Source organism: Haliaeetus albicilla, chromosome 16 (genome assembly GCF_947461875.1).
Source record: "Haliaeetus albicilla chromosome 16, bHalAlb1.1, whole genome shotgun sequence".
NCBI classification, from domain to species: domain Eukaryota; kingdom Metazoa; phylum Chordata; class Aves; order Accipitriformes; family Accipitridae; genus Haliaeetus; species Haliaeetus albicilla.
In genome coordinates this window covers 32,214,069-32,232,042 of record NC_091498.1, presented here as the reverse complement: position 1 = coordinate 32,232,042, position 17,974 = coordinate 32,214,069, and the positions used below count along the sequence as shown (strand labels likewise).

Sequence of the window (17,974 nt, the reverse complement as noted above, 5' to 3'; positions counted from 1 at the left end):
GGGGAGTGGGGAGGAGGGGGGGGCAGCGAGCTCCTCCCAGGCGCGCGCGGACGAACGGTCGCGGCGCGCAGGCTGCCGGGACGGTGGAGGACTGGCGGGCGGCGGGGGAGGGGCGCCAAGATGGCCGTTGTGAGGCGAGGTGAGCGGCGCGTTGCCATCGATACCGGCAGGCCTTTTCCCCGCGGATGTCCCTGCGGGGCGGAGGGTGACCGGGAGTGGCTGTTTCCCACCGTGTTAGAGGTTAGCTCTCGCCTCCCCGGGCGGGGGCCGAGGTCGAGCTAGGCCTCGGCGCCGAGTCCGGCCCGACAGCCATATCGGGACAGCCCCGACATGCTGAGGTAAATCCCGGCAGCTGCGGGCCCTGTGTCAGCGAGAGCAGGGGCTTGGCGCTTGTGCGGGCCGAGGAGCACCTTTATCCACAGGCAAATCGCTTTCCTGAGGCCGAGTGACGCCCCTTGAAAATTCAAGTCTTTGCTTCAAATTATGAACCACTGGGATTCCGGGAGGGCAGGGGAGCTCTTCATTAGTGTGGTCAAAATGATTAATTTCCACTTCTTTCAAACAGGTCAAGGGTTTCCCCCCGCAAAATGTAAATTTCAGCCCTAGGTAGACAAAGCCAGTTTTGAAAACTTTGGCTTGAACAATTAGCGTTTGCCGAAGACCTAAAAACAAGTTTGTGTAATGAGGTGCACTGGGTAATGTTAACTATAGCTGCTGCATGCTTTTAATACAGTTTTAGCATTAAAAAAATCCAGTTTTTTTAGAAAATGGGCTGTGTTCTACCTCAAGTAAGCGTGCACAGCATCACTCACAGTCATTTCTAAAATCATGAGCAGCCTGGATAAGTAGTCAGGCTTTTGTTGTATAAAACACTTCACTGGAGCGTGGTCTGTAGCTGTTCTCTACAAAACTGTCCAGAAAAGTCAGCAAGATTTGGTTCAAGGGCTGTCTGAGAGCAGGACTGATAGTGGAGGCATGTGTACGTGCAGACGGACTCCAGCCCGTGCGGTGGATAGCTGCCGCCCTCCTACCTTGTTGCCTGGGAGTTACCCTCCTACATGAAAGAATTTATACAACAGGAAACAAGTGGCGTTACACTTTGTTTTCTTCTGGACTGTACAAGCTTTCCAATAGGCAGAAATCACATGCCAACCTGCACGCAGTGGAAAGTCACTACGCCAGGTCTCACTAATGCAAATGCCCCCCTTAGCAGAATGCTGTTCTTGCTGCTGCAAGTTCGTGTGCTTCATATAAATGCTTTAAAATTGTTACTGTGCTTTTTTTTTCCTGTGCCAGAATGCTTACTTTCAATTTAAAAATTCCCCCAGCAGCAATCCAGACTTCATTAATCCTAGCAGTGAGATGATCTCAGGGTGTTGGGATTAGCAGCCTACTGTTACACCTGAAATTATATATTCAGATGGCATAATAATTACTACTTAACTGCAGTATCCCTTTCACAGGTGTGTTGTCGGGTTTAAATGTTTAACCTGTGTGAAATGTCTCCTGTTGCTCAGGGGGAGGCAGCATGTTCTAAATAATAGTGGCTATCAAACCCCACCTTGGAACAGATGCAGGAATGTGGTCAGTGCCCTCTTGTGGAAATTATTTTAAAAAAAAAAAGTTTAAAAATAAAGTTGGGGAATTGCTATTAGGGAATTCACTAGGGGTTGCCTGTACGGTAAAATCATACTACTCTAATTACACCACTGGCATCACGGCAGTGTAGCTACCCAGGGTGGATGAGGTTACTCCGGTATAGCTTAGTGTGTGGTTATACAGAAAGAGTGCATATCCAGACGCTTCTTGCGGAATAATAACACGTCTGCGCATGCAGTTGTGGTATTTCAAATTAACATCCTGCTTCACATTCTAAAATAACTTTAAAATGGAGACATCTCCTTACTGCTGTGCAAGAAAGGAAGCACATCATCTTGACACAAGGCGTTACTTTCACATGAGGGTTTATACCAGCGTATAAATACAAACACATCTTTAACCATTAGTCACTGCAGAACATGATGTGTAATGAAACCTTTAACTCCCATTCTGCAAAAAGAAAGCAAGCATTCATCAAAACGCATTTTGGCTAAGTGAAGGGATGAGTCTGTTAGGAGCCTATAGTCCCTTTACAGAAGGTGGAGAGGAGATGAAGCACGTCCAGGAGGCATTTCAGATCGTAGACAGTATGAATCACCTTCTAAAATTGCTTGCCTATTTCCATTGCATTCCCAAATTGGACACCTTAATTAGGTGCCTAAAGTTAGTGGGGATTAATTTGGGCCCAACTGCATAAGACTGTTAGGTGATGAGGACATTAACCTCAAGAAGCCCAGAGATGAAGATGGTGAGGTGAGTATGTCCCACTGATTTGATGATAATGAGCTGTCTTTGAGAAGATGGATGAAACAGCCTTTCACAGACAGTTTTACTCTCTGTGAAACAGAGATCGTAACTTTTTAATTCCTCATGTGTCTGAAAGAGGCTAAGAATATTAATGAGTTACTTAAGAGGTACTTTAGTAGGTCAGTGCCATCATGTTGCAAGGGAATTTTATCTGTGTTTTTGCAGAAAAAAAAGAAGTAAAATGTATTGGTTAGCTTATAGAAAATATTTGGTATGATTTCTGTGGGTGATCAGAACATACTAAGGTTTTACATAGAATGACTTTGCTTTTGAAGGGAACCGGTTTGGAAGGATGTTATTTACAGGAACCGGGGAGCCCTGTGCTCTACATGAATGCTTTCTCACAATTTAAAAACAAATGGTACATTCTGGTTCCCTTGCATGTTTCCCTTGTTCCTCCATAGTTAGAGGGGATGAAGTGTCATCTGCTGTGAAAGGACAGGATAAACAAGTTCTAGGTAATGCCTGTGTACTTCTTTATGTTTTGAAAGAGATAGGTTCCTCAGTGAAAGTGACACTGCACAACAGGGATTTCCCCTAGATTACTTTAGAATTCATGTATTTGAAAAAGTTATTTTTGGAACCTGAACTGCATGATGTGAGAAAATAGTAAGTCTTCCAGTGAACTGAGACAAAAATTTCTACAAGCATGCTTGACCTCTGTAGTAACATCAGTTGTTTGAATGTTTCTGCAGCGCTTTCAGTAAATATTTATTTTCTTCTCTTTATTTTTTCCTTCTCAAGGGAAAGGAGGAACTTCATCAGTTGTATCCTTTTTGTACCTTTCATCCCTCACATGAGGGAATCTTCAGAAAGACTGGCTGAAATGCATTGACATCTTCCTGCCTAATAAATCTGCACAAGGCTATTTTTGTGTTTCTGAGTTTTCCATCATCAGCACCATCCATATGAAGTAAAACTGGTAAAACATTTCTTTCAAGGGAAGATGTTTTTTGCAGCATTAGCTGGGGTTTAGCTGAGATTTTGCCCTGATTGGCTTCCACTCATGCAGAAACCCCTTTAACCCACCCTGCAGTCTTGACAGAGGGCTGGCAGCCACTTTTATGATCACATAACTCTCATTTCCTTAGGAAACAAGGCTAAAAATTGGATTTGTGGGCTGATGGACACAAACCCCACATAGCACACCTCACAGACAGCTGACACAGCCAACAAGAGGTAGTAAAAGCAGCTTTCAATAGTACTTCCTCTTCTCTCATGTTAATTCACCCTACCTTTACTCCTGCCAAGATCTAAGTAACCTCCTAACAGGAGACACCCTTGGCTTCAGAGATTTCCATGCTAAGAACCTATCTAGTAATTTTTTGCTCCACCTTCCTTCAACTGGAAAAACACAAAAACCTGGTTCTGTTTTAATAAAATGAGCTGCTCTGGGAACTGGAATATATCCACCATGTGTGGGTGGGTGCTCTGTTCAGAAACTGGATGGGCAGTTCCTGTACAAGATGCCTGGGATGAAGTCTCTGCTTGGAGATACTCAGAAGATTTCGGAAGGGCTAGGGGAGAGAGGGGAGGATAAAGAATATTTTGAGTATAGAAAGACAGATGTGGAAATAATGAAATCTACACTGATAACTTCCTTATATAAATTGCGTTGTATTAGTTAAAGCTAAGAAAGGCATTTGGTATCATATGGTTATCAAAAATACATATGAATGGCCAAACTTTCTGCATTCTTGGAGCCACATTCCAACTTCTCCATGTGGTGGTGAGCCCCAGAATGTCCCACGCGTGTCTCCTATATTGCATTAATAACATGCTGCTGTGCCTCAAGAGAAAATCATTCCTTCAGTGTGTATGTACCTGCTATATAGGAATTGTGCCTATCCACGGGGGTGGGTGGGCTCTTGAAGACATCTAACTGTGAGGTACCTCCTATAAGCTAGGCATTTCAACTCCTGTTGCAGTCGGAGAGGGAGCTGGCACGGTTTAACACCGGACAGTACTTCATCCCACCCTGCTCGGGAGCTGCTTGGCTAGGAAGGTGCTCATCTCCGCTGACTCCACAGGGAGCCCAGGCGACTAATTCAGACTCAAGGCATAACTTTAGGGTGGCTGTCATCTTGGGATGGCTACAGGTGAGATGAATCTGTCCTGAGCCTGCAAGTAATTTCTCCCTATTTGTACAACAGTACGTGCCATATTCCCTGTCCTTCAGGGGCATTTTGAGGATGTATTAAGGATTGTGGAGCTCTCAAATACCTTGGCAGTGGATCCACATAGACAGACAAATAACTAGAGCTAAATATTATCTCACAGTATACAACAGTTAGTTTTGTAAGCAGTGAATTAAGGGAGTCTGTTTCTTATGAATTTACATCTCAAAGCTGAGCTCATGGCCTTTCTCAGACACGTAACAAAGAGCACAGCTTTCAGACTTTTCATCAGGTGAGCAGTAATAGGGCCTGTCTGCTTCACGGAGCCACCTATTTTCAAAAACTTGCAGGAATTTGATGTATTGGAGTCTGCCAACCCTCTGTCAACTTGCTTAAGGCTGACTAACAGGTATAGAAGTTGTTTGGGGAAATGTACACATGCACGCACCCCCCACCCCCCATTTCCTTAGGCTAACGAATACCCCACTACATACCAAATAAAATTTTTTAAAAAAGTAACTAAAGCCAAACCTGAAACAGCAAGCTTTTATCCTAACTCTTGGTATTTGCAATCTCAAGTTACTTTCTGAACCCTACCAGTAGGCCAGTCATAGTTGAACCATTTAGTATAAAAAGGCACAGCAGTATATTTTGAGGTTACTGGGAAATGGTGACTTTATGAAATGGATCCCACCTCATTGCTATGACAAATCCTTAATAACAGTTATCAGCTGTCATCTGTTCCTTTACAGATTCTATTTTATGTAAATGGGATTTATTACATCTTCTACTTCTTGGTGACTCTTGCAATGATTGTTTATAAAAGTAAGTTGCACGTATTCTAACACAGAAGTAGGCTGTGTGCTTATGACACGGTTGTGGTTTGTCGGTATGCCTGCTGTATTTCCCTGGCTTATTTACACTGTGTTATTCTACAGGTCAAGTTTTCAGTTACCCAGATGATTTTTTAGCTCCTGATCTTGCATTGCTTTTCATTATGGCCATTCTTGAAGTGCTCCGATTATACTTGGGTATGTCATGTTATCACTGTGCCTTTTCAGTGGAATATAATCTTTAAACATTAATCATTCTGAAATTAAATGTGTGTCAAAACATGCCAGTTTAGCAGACTAGCAGATATTTGGAGACTGTTGTTCAGTTAAGCAATTAAACTTTATCTGACTGATCAATAGATTTGGCCAGAGGGTCAAATAGAATTTGCTCTCATATGAAATATAATCTGTAATGCCATTAAAAAATGATTGCTGGGTTGTCAGAAAGCAATATAACTGGGACAGCTGGAATGCTGTTACGCTGTTTATAATTGAGCATGACTTCTGAGAATGAACATGTTGAAACACAGAGATTTCCATTCACTGAGATGATACAGCTCCTTTCAGCTGCTCCAGCAATGTACACAAGTAGCCACATGGCTAGAGCCTTGTGGAACAGGTAATGCTAAGGACGTCCCTGAGCAGTGTACAGCTGCCACTGTGACTACACCTTTTCCTTTCACTCCTTCTGAAGACACATGCCAGTTCCAACATCTTCATTTCACTAAGACAGAACAGCATAAAGGGCCTCCTGACCCCTGTCCAGAGCTTGCTAAAACTTCATAAAGTCCTTTTCTTAAAAAAACAAGTTACTATTAAAATCTGTGCTCAATATTCCTAAGACATTTATGGAAGGTGGGTCTCTGTTGAATTCAGCTGACTTGCTGTAGGGGTGAATGTAGGCTGCTGCCTTAAAGCTCTCTGCATATGTTTGCCTGGAGCCTGGTGGATGAATAAAGAAGCAAGTTTCAAGTCTGATGTAGTTAAACACCAAAAACTACTAAGACTAGCTTGGAAGTAAGATGCAAGGAAGAGAAAAATGCAGCTTCTCCACAATGATAGTAATTTGAAATAGGAGGAGATTAGCAGGGAATACAGAAGATTCTATATCACACAAGATTTTAAAATCAGGATGGGATGCTCTTAGATGTGCACTGCAGTCACCACGTTGTCATGCTAAGTGCAGGGCTGGGAGTGACTGGGGGAAAGTTTGATGTTTGACTAAGAAGCTGAGTGACCAAAATGGTTGCAGCTTCAGAACTGATTATCTGTGGTAAGAAAAGGTAGGCATTGTGACTTTGAGTAGCAACTGATTGCTCTTTATTTAGAGTAACTTCGGTCAGCAAGAAATGGATTGTCCATTGGTGTTTGGGTTGGTTCTTACATTTACTTACAGAGCCTTGATTCAGGACAGTATTTCAGTGTACTCTGAGCTGTGAGAAGTAGAGCCTTTTTTGAACAGGAATACTCTAGACTTATGGCTTGTGATATTGTCAGAAGAAATCAAAGACTCATATCAGCTTTTTGTTTCCTTCAAGGTTCAAAGGGTAACCTGACAGAAGAAGAGGCTCCATTAGGGCTCAGTCTTGTGATCACAGTGGGAAGTGTGATTCTGTCTGTATATTTCCTGGTGTGGCAAACTTACGTGCTGAAAGCAGACGTCATTATCAATGCTGTTCTTCTCTTTACATATGGGCTTGAGTCAGTACTAAAGGTCATAGCCATTGCTGCTTTTGTCAGCTAAAGCCTAGCAGTTTTCAACATGTTCTCAACACATTTCTTCTGTAAAAGAGTGGGTTTATATTTCAAATATTTAATTCTTTTGCATATAAAAAATCCTGTAAAACTTTCCCCTGTTTAAAGTACAAATTTTTGAGGGACAGAGATCTCCCTGAATGGTAGGTAAAATATGCTGTCCAGCAGCTGTGTTACACTATCTCATCATAGCTTATTTATGGGCAACGGCACGAGATGATTCAGCAAAAACACTTAATGCTCTGGTATTCATCAGGGATCGATAATAAATATTCATTCCCAACACCGAATAGTAGCCAGTGTATCATCTGGCTATGTGCTGTTGAGATGATGTGAGTTTTCATGGCATAGCAGCAACGTACAACCAAAGTGACACAGAAATGAATCAGGCCAATATAGTATGGACTCATTTCTGCCTTACCACATACACGTTCGTGTTTGAGGGCACAGTTTCTCTTCTGCTCTCATTTGTTTTCAGACCCCAGTGGTAATTTCCCTGACTTTAGTAGGGCAGTACCTGATTTATCCCAATGGGAGAGAGTTGAATTGAGTTTTGCACATACCCGGAGAGCCAGAGCTACAGGGTTTGGGCAGCTGGTTCTTACTGACACAGAGGCCAAAGGCAGTAGTGTGAGGGTATGTTTGTTTAAATAGGATGGCCTTAAGATGAGCATAAACATTCACCATCCACTCACCCTTCTGTCCTATTGAAAAGTCCAACAGAATGTTGTCAGATGTATTTCTGTTTGGTGTTAAATGTATTTATTTGCATGAGTCTGCAAAAAATTACAACATAAGCCTTGTCTTTTAAATGAAGAACTCTGTGCAATTTCAGATTTTTTTACTGTATCAAAAATACGTATGTATTAATGTAAAGCTTGGGGATTTTATGGGGGTTTTGTACAAGCAGGTTTTATATTCACAATTTCCTATTTTTGTATTTATTTATTCAAATAAATAATGTATGAGATCCAAGAAGTGTTTGAAGTGCAGAGCATCTTGTTCAGATCCTAGGCTACAGCTAAGCTACACAAAGGAAGACTTGGGCAAGACTGCGTGTGTGTAAAAGACTCTTCTGATCCTGATGCTGCTGCTATATGTAGGCCATTCTAATGTACTGGGAAGGAGTGCCTGAGGTCTGCGCTAATTTGCACTAGCCCTGAGCTGAAAATACAGTGGTGCAGGCCCTGTATTGCCTCAGCCACACTGCTGTTTTCTTTCCAGTGGTGGTGGAAGGGAACAAAAGATGCAAAGTTCCTGCGAAAGGGCCCAGTTTCATCCCTTGGTCATACCCAGGGGAGCCCCTTCCAAGGCCGGGTAACACCAGCTTCTGTCCACGTTACACGGCCCAGCAGTCAAAATCAAAACACACACATTGGCACCAATCCCCTTGGGCCAGATCCTGTTAAGGCAGTGCAGTGGCACAACCAACCCTTTGTTGACCAGCAGGAGCAAGGCTGCATCCGTGAAGACAACATAAAAGCAGCAGAACTGGGTGCTAAGGAGCAGCCAGGAAATTGAATGACCAAATGTTTTTGTGCTTAATCTGTGTGAATCAAACACCCACCTATTTGTCCTTCCAGATTTGTTTGGCATAATGGAATGTACTCATCACATACTTGTTAGGAGGAGCAACAAACATACCAAGCTGTATCTACCACATTGATGATGAATGCATACCAAGCAAAACCCCTTTCTGCGTGCATACAGATAAAAGCACATTTTTTTCCCTGGTATTTACACCTACCTTATACAAAGATCTGGCAATAGAACATCTGACAGGTTTTAAAGGAAATACTGCAAAGTGAATATTTTTTTACCTGAATGTAGGTGGTAGAGCAGATGGGGTCACACATGTTAACTTCAAGTTGCAGCCTCTGTGCTTTACCTTCCTTCCTTCTCGTGGTGCTCACTACAAACAAAATAAATACAAAATATTAGCACAACTGGAGGTAGCAGAGACCCAGGGTGCAGAGGCAGGAGACGCTAGTAAAGCTAGTGGAAGGTGTTCCTACCCCAAGATGTTGGACCCCACCACAGATCACCACCCCCTCAGCTACCGCCCTACAACCATTTGTGATGCTGTGCCATAAAACTGGATCCCTGGCCTGAACCATGCAGAAAATAGCCCTCAAAAATGGTTCTGATGAAGGTGTTAATTAGGTGACGGCTGCCTATCCCCACAGCACAGTACAAGTTTGGAACAGTCTGCTGGGCCAGACAGAGTAAAGCAGCCTCCTCAAGCTTTATAAAACAGTGTTACGTACATATATATACACACGTTATCAAACATGGTGAATTCTTTGCTCCCTAACCATCACCTAGATGAAAAACAAGAATCAGCAGAGAGTGACAGTGCTTGCTGATAGTCAGCAATAGGGTAAATATACACATAATAATGAACATAAAATATAATGATATGAACATAATGTTCATAAATTAACATAATGATAATAAACATGAATTTTTGAGCTCATTTGAGAGCACCGCCTGATGGCTTGCAGACTGGTCACAGAGTCCTGGATGGCTGTCAGTGCTTGCTGGGGGTCAGCTGGTACCAACCTAGATTTGTACCCTCAAAAGGGCAGGACAGCTCTGTTTCAATTTTCCAGTTTAAGATAAAATTGTCCATGACCTTTTTTCTGATTAGATGAGCAGATACTGGGGTACTTCTGCTGCTGACAGCCCCCCACTCTGTGATGAATGTAGGAGAAGGATGAAGAAGTCTGCAAGCTTCAGACAACTCCTTAGTCTCGGGTATTGCCAGGCTTTGAATGGGAATTGTCATTTATGCTGGTGACTCTGATTTCATGACAGCTTCTCTCCATGCTGAGCTGGTAGAAAGACCCAAAGTGAATGGGGCCCTGGCCTCAGAGAGTTTCTCTAATCAGGAGCTCCTTTCCAAACCATTCCCACTGTTCAGAGAAGCAGGGCATGGCATGGAGAAGCCATTGATGACATTTGCCAGACATAAGATTGCTGGAGCTTTTAATTATGAGGCCCAGCCCTTCTGAAACAGGATGAGCAAGTTGGATGAAAACGGCATTAAAAATTTAGAGGAACACATATTTTGAGGAGCTCGGTTTGGGTGTTGTTTACTCTGCAAGGAAGAAGTCTTTGTTCTCAAGCCATCACAGGGGTGTCTGCCGCCAACCTGATTTAAAAGGCTGATCCCAAGAGGCAAGTTAGCCTCCTGGGATTTCAAACTCGGAGATACTCTGCGAGATAGGGCTTTATTGGTCCACGGCTTTTTTGTGTTCCTCAGTAGGCAGAAACAGCATACAGACCAAAACCCAGCAGAAATGGTACAGTCCAGTGAAGGAGCAAGGCTGAGGACGCGCGCTCGTTTGGTTCCACATCTGGGAGCCGAGTCAGCAGAGCGGGCATTCAGGAACTGCCACTGTGCAGCAGGGTAATTCCCCTCTTGCTGATTGCCTCTGGCCTGCTTAGACCAGTATCAGCTGTTGCAGGGAAGATGTAATAAGCTCCACTGTGGTTTTCTTCCCTGCCCAGAGGAAAAGTTGCCGCGTCTGCTCAGCAGTTAAAGATTTCCTACAGGGCACAGCACTTCATGGTAGCCCGCTGTGCCTATCTTCGTCATGAATGCGGAGCCAAGGTAGCCAGATAGCAAGCAGTCAGTGCCTTAAACATTAAGTAGCTTCTCCAACAGAATCCTTCCAAATCCCAGTTTGTACCCCAGGAAAGCCAGCCCAGCCCTGCGGTGCCACTGGGGCATTTCAGTGGCAGATGTGGCAGATGACACATTTCAGGGGGTAGGGATCCCCTGCACAAAACCTTTCAGCTGGCAAGGCTCACCGGCCTCCGGCAGAGCTGACATTCCCACCACGTTTCCCTTCTGTTGAACCGATATCGCTTCCCCTGCCTGGTGGTGTGGCTGGCATTCTCTAAATGCTGTTTCTCCTAGGGCTGGCCCTGTTTTCACAGCACATCCTGTACCGAGATTGCCCTGAGATCTCACCAACATTGCGGTGAGGAGGATGATGGGGCACTGGGTGGGTGCATCACACCAACTACCAGTTTACGTTCTCCTACAGCGGAAGAGGTCGTTCTCCTGTCAAAACCAAGCTGCCAAAATCATAACTGTCATGCAGGGAACTGGCTCTCCCCCTGCCCATCCAGCTCACCCGGCGGCATTCCTCCTGCAATAACTCACCTGGGGCGGTTCCCCCATGCAGCGTCTGGACACGGGCCAGGCAGCAAGCTGAGTGCTAGCCCCCATAGTGTGGCAGGCACCAAAGAACACCACAGCAGCAGGGAACTCAACAAGCACCGAGTTAAGGAAGCCAGGCTTCCTCCAGACTTGTGTCCCATGGTGGAAGCGTTTTCTTATTTCTTTCTCTAGTGTCAAAGCTGCAGCTATTTCTTCCCCGGGGCCAGTGGCAAGGGGTGTCTCTAGCATGTACACGCCATAGGTTCAGCACACATCGTAGGGATGGGGGGGGAGGCCTGCAATGCATATGCACATTAATAAAATGCTCTTAAAAGCCCCATTTTTTTGGAGACGACTGGCTAACCAGATGGATCCCACACTGCCATGGACACGTCTGTGAGACCAATACATTCAGCTGATATTTTACAGCTTAATGATCAGCTCATGACCTGATCCCACCATTTTAAAAAATGTTAAATCTTGAGACAAATGAAACTAGGTTTTCTTTGAAAGTAGTAAGTCTGCCCACACAAGAGACCATTTTCCAGAGTTCAGGGTCCCTCTAGGCCCCCAAACGCACGGTCTGTAGGGCTGAGCTGGCAGCATAGCAGATCCCAAGCACAACTCAAACATCCTCTCCACAGTCTGGCAACAGAAACTCAGAAGCAGCCTTGCCATCTTTTAAAATTTCCCTCTAGCTTTTGAAGAGCAAGAGAGAAGCAACAAGAGATTATGTGATGAGACTGGGGCTTCTAAAGAAATCCTTCTCAGAGAACACGGGGACGATGCTCGCCACAACATAAGGGCTGAAGCTCAAGTCCTACCTCTGCTACTCCAGGAAAAAGTGGCTCCTGCTTTCTCTGTGCCCCACCTGGGGCCCTGGTGAAGAGGGGACGGTGATTTTGCTCCTGACAACGCTGATAATAGAGCTTGGACACCCACAATGGAGGGCTGATGCAGTACTGCAGTGGCACAGGAATACTCCCTGCAATGGCCAAAAAGGTCCTGTACAGTTTCTCTCTGGCACACAGGCGCACACGCATGAATAACAACAGGGTCCTGCATATGGTGGTCACCCAAGCAGAGCCGACAAGGACCATCTCCTGCGCAGGAGCAAGCCTTGCTCACGCTGCACCATGCTGATGCCAAAACCCTTGCCCAATGCCCAAGGCCAGTGAGCCCTTTACTCCCCTCCTGTGCCACAGCAATTGCTTCACCTCAGTCCTCCCAAAGGTGGGTTTAGCAATCACTCCCCTCTCCCCACCGTAACCCCGTCACAGCTCTGCCAAAGCTGTGTTTTACCTTTGCCCGGCACCAGGGGCTTAAGTGTGGGGCAGAGACCTGTGGCATGGCCAGGCCCCCCTACCTCCTGCCAGCTCATGGTAGAGCTGAGGCAGGATAAGGGGCTTTACGGCAGTGTAACCCTAAGGAGCACCGTGCCATGGTGTGGGGTACCCCAAAGGGGGCTCTGCCCTCACCCCCAACTGCTTCGGGGACCTGGAGAGGGAGGACGTTTTGCCCTCTCCCTCCATCTCAAGGCACCTTTCCCCGCTGCAGACGTCAGGGCACACAGAGCAGGCAGGAGCAGAGCTGGAAGAAAACAACCGGCGAGCCAGTGCAGAGCTGCGGAGGAGAGCACCAGGCTGCACAAAAGGTGCCTTGTTCCCCCCGTGAGGCAGTCAGGCAGTGCGTCCCCTCCCTCACCGTCGATGGAAAACCCAGCTCCGAGCGCTCCTTTGCCACCCCTCGCTGCCTTCAACCTCCCCTTTGGGTACGAAATGTTCTCAGGCAAAAGAAACCTGAAGTTTAACACGTCCCACCCGTCCCACCCGGGCAGCACCTCGGCTCAGCTTTTGGTCCCCTTGCACCAGGAGTGGGCAAAGGCCCCAGCTGTCCCTGGTGCCTTGCGGGGATGCAGCTGGCTCGCTGAGGCCACCGGCTCCTAGTTATACAGTAACCTGTTGCTCCGGGTCCCAGCTCCACCTCTCGCTGCCTCCACATCCCTCCCCTCCTCTCTCCTCTGCCAAGAAACCTCTGTCACCTGCTCTCAGACAACTAGGGCGAGCGGCACCGGGACGAAAGGGCAGAGGGAAGCCAGCAACACGGGGACCCCCAGGCTGGGGCACCGGGTGGGCTCTGCCTCGGTCTCTCCTCCATCGTTTGGGCAGGGGCACTAGGCTCGCAGGCAAAGCGCTGCGCAGGGAGGCAGAGGGAGCTTGGCTGCCGGAGAATGGCAGCAGGATTTAACTAGGAGGGCACGGCTAACTGGGAGAGGACGCACGGGAGCCGAGGGAACTGCGGGAGACAACAGCAGCTTCTCAGCACCGGTAAGTCCCTCCTTGCAAACCCTAAAACTTCACTTCCCCCCCCCCAACATTTTTCTACTTTAAAGGTCCAGTTGATTCAGCTGTGGAAGGAGTGTGACTGGAGAGGGGGCTGTGGCTGGGATAACTGTTGCTGCATAGTTTTATGGTTTTTTTTTAAAAGGGTGAAAAAACTTGATTTTTCCAGTGTTATGTTTTCAGGGTTTGTTTCCCATTCTTGCATTTCCCCGCCGGGCCAGACCCAGTAGGTGGCACTTTTCTTGGCAGCAAAACGTCCGTCTGGCACAGAACGGGGCTTTTTTTTTTTGTTCCTAATGAAGCCTGGAGACGATAGTTTTGAGCAGCTGTTTGTTTGCAAACCTCGGGGTTTCCTCCTTTCGGGACGTTTGCGGAGAGAATTTTTGCTGTTCCCCACCAGGCACCTCAGCGAGCTGCTGCTCTCAGTGGGTGAGCTCTCCCTGCTTGTGACCTTGGCAGGATTCATCACCCTATTTCAAAACGGAGGGAAGGCTCGCTCAGAGATGTCCTGTTCCCTCTTGTGACAGCTCTGGCCCCCCATGAGCTTTTGTCTCTGCATTAACGAGTTGGAGCGCAGCTCTCCTGTCCCTTTTCACTTATTTGCCTGGGAAATGCCAGTGCAAACTCCACCGAGGACAAGGCTCAGGGACAAATGATTTGACTGATGTTATTTTTAAATACTGGAAATAACTGTGAGACAACACGGTAGTAAAATACAGCAATTGCCCTGCTGTAATTAGGGCAACGGGGAGTAACACTTGTGTTACTGGGCTGCTCTGAAATGCTGCACAAAACAAGTGCTGTAACAGGGATCAGATCTGTCAGTGGTTGCTTGTCTGAGAGCTGCAGCGCCGGGCTGCTTTGGTGGGATCTGCCCCTAAAAAGGACTTTTTCTGAGTTAAAGAAATGACAGCAAGAGGCTCAGCCCCCAGCTGACACACAACAGCCTGGCTGGCTGAGGCAGAGACCCGCGCAGGGTTTCATCCACGACTGCCACATGGAGTAGCACATTCTTAGCTCCGTTTAGTTGAGTGATCGAGTTTTCAGTTGATCAGGGAGGAAAATTAGTGCTTCACACACAAAGGGCAGGCAGCAGTATTGAATCAAGGAGCCCTTTAAAACAGGACTGTGAAGAGGGACTTGGGATTCACTGTGGTAACGTGTCTGGCCAGTGGCAAAGGTCATTGCTTCGCCCTATTTAAAACCAAGGCTTAAACTGGGGTTTGGGATAACACTAACAGCTTGATCCCTGCTGTGGTTCGGCCTGGGTCATACCTACTGCTGGTTTCTGCCACCGAAGCATTAGGAAGCCAGGCTGGCCGAGGACCTGGTGCTCTCTCAGCTGGATCCCAGCCCTCCATCGCGTGCAGGCACCTGCAGGCAGTCCAGTACAGGATCCACTCTGCTGTACTCAGCAGGGCAGGATGGGTTTGTCATACAATGATAGAGCTTAGACAGACTGGGGCTGGTTTTGGGCACCTGAGAAAAAGTTGAGCACTGGCATCATTGAACTGGATGTTGGTGAAGTCCCGGGGAAGGGAACAGCTGTGAAAGACAGTGAAGCACCGCTGCTGTGTCCATGCACGCACACCCATTTGCTTAGTGTGATAAAGCAGTTTGCCAAGACAAGTTTTCAGTCCTTGGCTTTCTGCCCCTCTGCCAGTCACCACCCAACATGACGGTGGGCACCAAGACAGAGGCGAACAGCCCGGGTGCTGCACAACATGAGGAGGAGATGTTTTCTGGGCCACGGGCTCCGTATCGTGGAGGCAGACAGACTCTCTCCTTCAGTGTCCACCTTTGTTGACTGCAAACAACTCACCATCAGTCGGAGTGACAAAACCCAGCCCTGAGCCTGGTGAAATAGGTCCTACAGATTGTTGCTTCTGGGGCTCCGTCTGCCCGAGTCCCATGGATGCAGGCACCCGGTCTGTACGGACCCAGCTTGCCAAATCAGGTAGCAGCTCGCTTGTGTGCACACAGGTGCATCGCGGAGAAGACGCTGTCTGCGGTAATGTTAACAGCAGCCACCATTTTGTCAGGCTGTCCCGCACATCCAGGGGAGGAGACCCTCCTGGGGGATGGCCTTGGGGCCAAATCTGCCAGACGTTTGTTAGCATCTGACCCTTGATGAGATGGCTTTGAATGTGCTGGAAAACAGAGCACTTTTTGTAGGATCACGGGATAATTCAGGCTGGAAGTGAAAGAGATTCAGAAGAGATCCTAATGCGCTGAAGGACTCAGGAGGTTTCAGTCCTTGTGGTAGACAAAGGAGTGAAACAGGGAGAATATACACGTTGGCTTGTGTGGGCTTGAGAAACATCCATATAAAATAAGTCCAGGTACAAAGCCTGAGTGTGTGAGGGAGCCTCGGAGTATTATTCCCAGACGGCTGGATCCCAGGGTGCTGCTCTGGAGCCGTGTCTCCATCAAACCTCTGCTTGCTTTCTCTCTTCCATGCCATGGTCTCCCTCGAAGTGCTAGGTCAGGGCAGGTTTGTGGTTTTAATGAAGACTCAGAGGTTTTCTCCTTGTGTGGGGCTGAAGTCTGGCCTCATATCTATCTACTTTACATAACAGCAGTCAGCAGTACTTCTCTTAACTCCAGGGCAGATGTTAGCGCACGGCCTTTAGCCTACGAGTTTGATGCGATTGGCAATAAAATAATCACCCTCTAAAAATACTCAAGCCTTACAAGCCTTCCCTAGTGTCCCCCAAGCAGAAGGGCCAGGGAAAGCCCACAGACTTCCCAGAGTGACAGAGATGGTTTCCTGCACTGCGGTAAAACTTTATCAGCAGTAGGGTGTCCGCCTGGAACAGCAGCACGCATGCAGGACCGGGCAGATCTAGCAGCACATGAATCTAGCAGCATGGCCTCCTGAACCACCCTTCTTTGGCCAAGGTTCGGCAGGTGCCCAGAAAAATACCCACCTACCTGCCCAGGAGGTATTCAAGCCTCCCACTTGAAGGGAGGGGAAGGGTGGTACCTTCAGAAACCCCCCCTGCTCATCCAGCTGTGTTATAGAAGAGTCCTTGCACCATCAGAAATGGTGCTAGGCACTGTACAACGCCTAAGTGACACAGGAGATGGAATCCAAGGAGGCCAGGAGGCCCGAGGTCACAATTTGTCTCCCAGATCTCCACCTGCCCACAAGACTACACAGCTTTTCATCTGTCAGGGTTACAGCAGAGGAGCATTAAGGATTTTCATGTAGCCAGGAGGCTGTGAACAGCAACTTTGTCTGCTTGCAGCGGGTTTGAAATGCCAAGCTCAGGGAAGAAGATGCTGTCACCCATCCCTACAATATTTAGTTCCCCTGCATCAAATCACTGTCAAGAAGGAGTCGAAGGGGATCCCGGAGAGAGCCGATCCCATGCATTGGTGTCATTGTGCTGTTCCCACATGAACTAGGCCACCTCTGCGCATAACGCGAGAGCTTGTCCTTTCCCAAGGCAGCAAGAGGCTTCCTTTCTCCTGGGCTGGGGACAGCGCTGCCTGCAAACTTGAAACGTGTGATGCTGGGGTGGGAGGTAACCAAAAAAAGCCCTGGTACTTTTATTTCCTGGTAATCCAGATAAATCGGGAGGAATTGCAATTAAGAAGGCAGGGAAGGGTGTGTAGCTGAGTGCTGGACCGGTTTGGAGATCTTCCCCATTCACCTGCACTGCAATTCGCCAGGAGAGCCCAGCCCTTGTTTCCATTCCCCAAATGCTCCCAAGGGCATTACTGCAATGTGCTCACTGCCACTGAGGTTCTGCTGAGGGAGAAGACCAAAAGCTTCCCAACCCATCGGAAGAGGAAGCCAAAGGTGGGGAGTCACAGGCTCTGCCTGCTCAGCTGCCCTGGAACAGTGACTGAAGTGGCCAGACAAGCTACTTTGGCCCTGATTTGGTTTGAAGCACCAAGCGAAGCCCGAAGGTGACTTTTCCTGCAGGCACAGTTGAATCAGGGGGACCCTCCCATCTGCACAAGGCAAGAGGCTGATAGCAGAGGCTGGGCTGCTCCACATCAGATCAGAGGGCAAGGTGCAGCCCCTGGCTGGCGTGGCAGCTAGGGGCTGCTCAGAATGCTCCATGCCCTTTCCATCCATCGCTGCCTACAGAGGAGGGTCACAAATCAACGCTGCTCACAAGCATCTCCCACAAAGGTTTTCCTTACCCTGTTGAGATGGGCAAACATATCTCATGTGCCAGAAATCCTCAGCTCAGTTGCCAGGGGCACATTCCTACATCCAGACCACAGTTGGGTCTTCACCTGCTGAGGCATTAGCCCACCTATTCACCTCCTTTCCCACTCCCCAATACACTGCCATGGCTTCTCTCAGGCATTTCAGCTGGGATGGAAGAGCTG

General features: G+C 47.5%; 2 protein-coding genes across 2 annotated transcripts in view; both read left to right on the top strand.

Moving 5' to 3' along the window:
• Positions 1-120: 120 nt before the first annotated feature.
• TMEM80 (transmembrane protein 80) lies at positions 121-8,089 on the top strand. Its single transcript, XM_069804050.1, has 6 exons — positions 121-139; positions 2,811-2,864; positions 3,121-3,173; positions 5,255-5,348; positions 5,462-5,554; positions 6,895-8,089. Exons 1-6 carry the CDS (start codon positions 121-123, stop codon positions 7,098-7,100), a joined length of 519 nt encoding a protein of 172 aa, XP_069660151.1. The 3' UTR covers positions 7,101-8,089.
• Positions 8,090-13,113: 5,024 nt separating this feature from the next.
• Positions 13,114-17,974, top strand: part of EPS8L2 (EPS8 signaling adaptor L2) — a 66,689-nt gene continuing 61,828 nt past the window's right edge. Inside the window, exon 1 of the mRNA XM_069804343.1 lies at positions 13,114-13,609. The gene's annotated coding sequence lies outside the window, so the exon portion shown is untranslated. The remainder of the gene's footprint in view (positions 13,610-17,974) is intronic.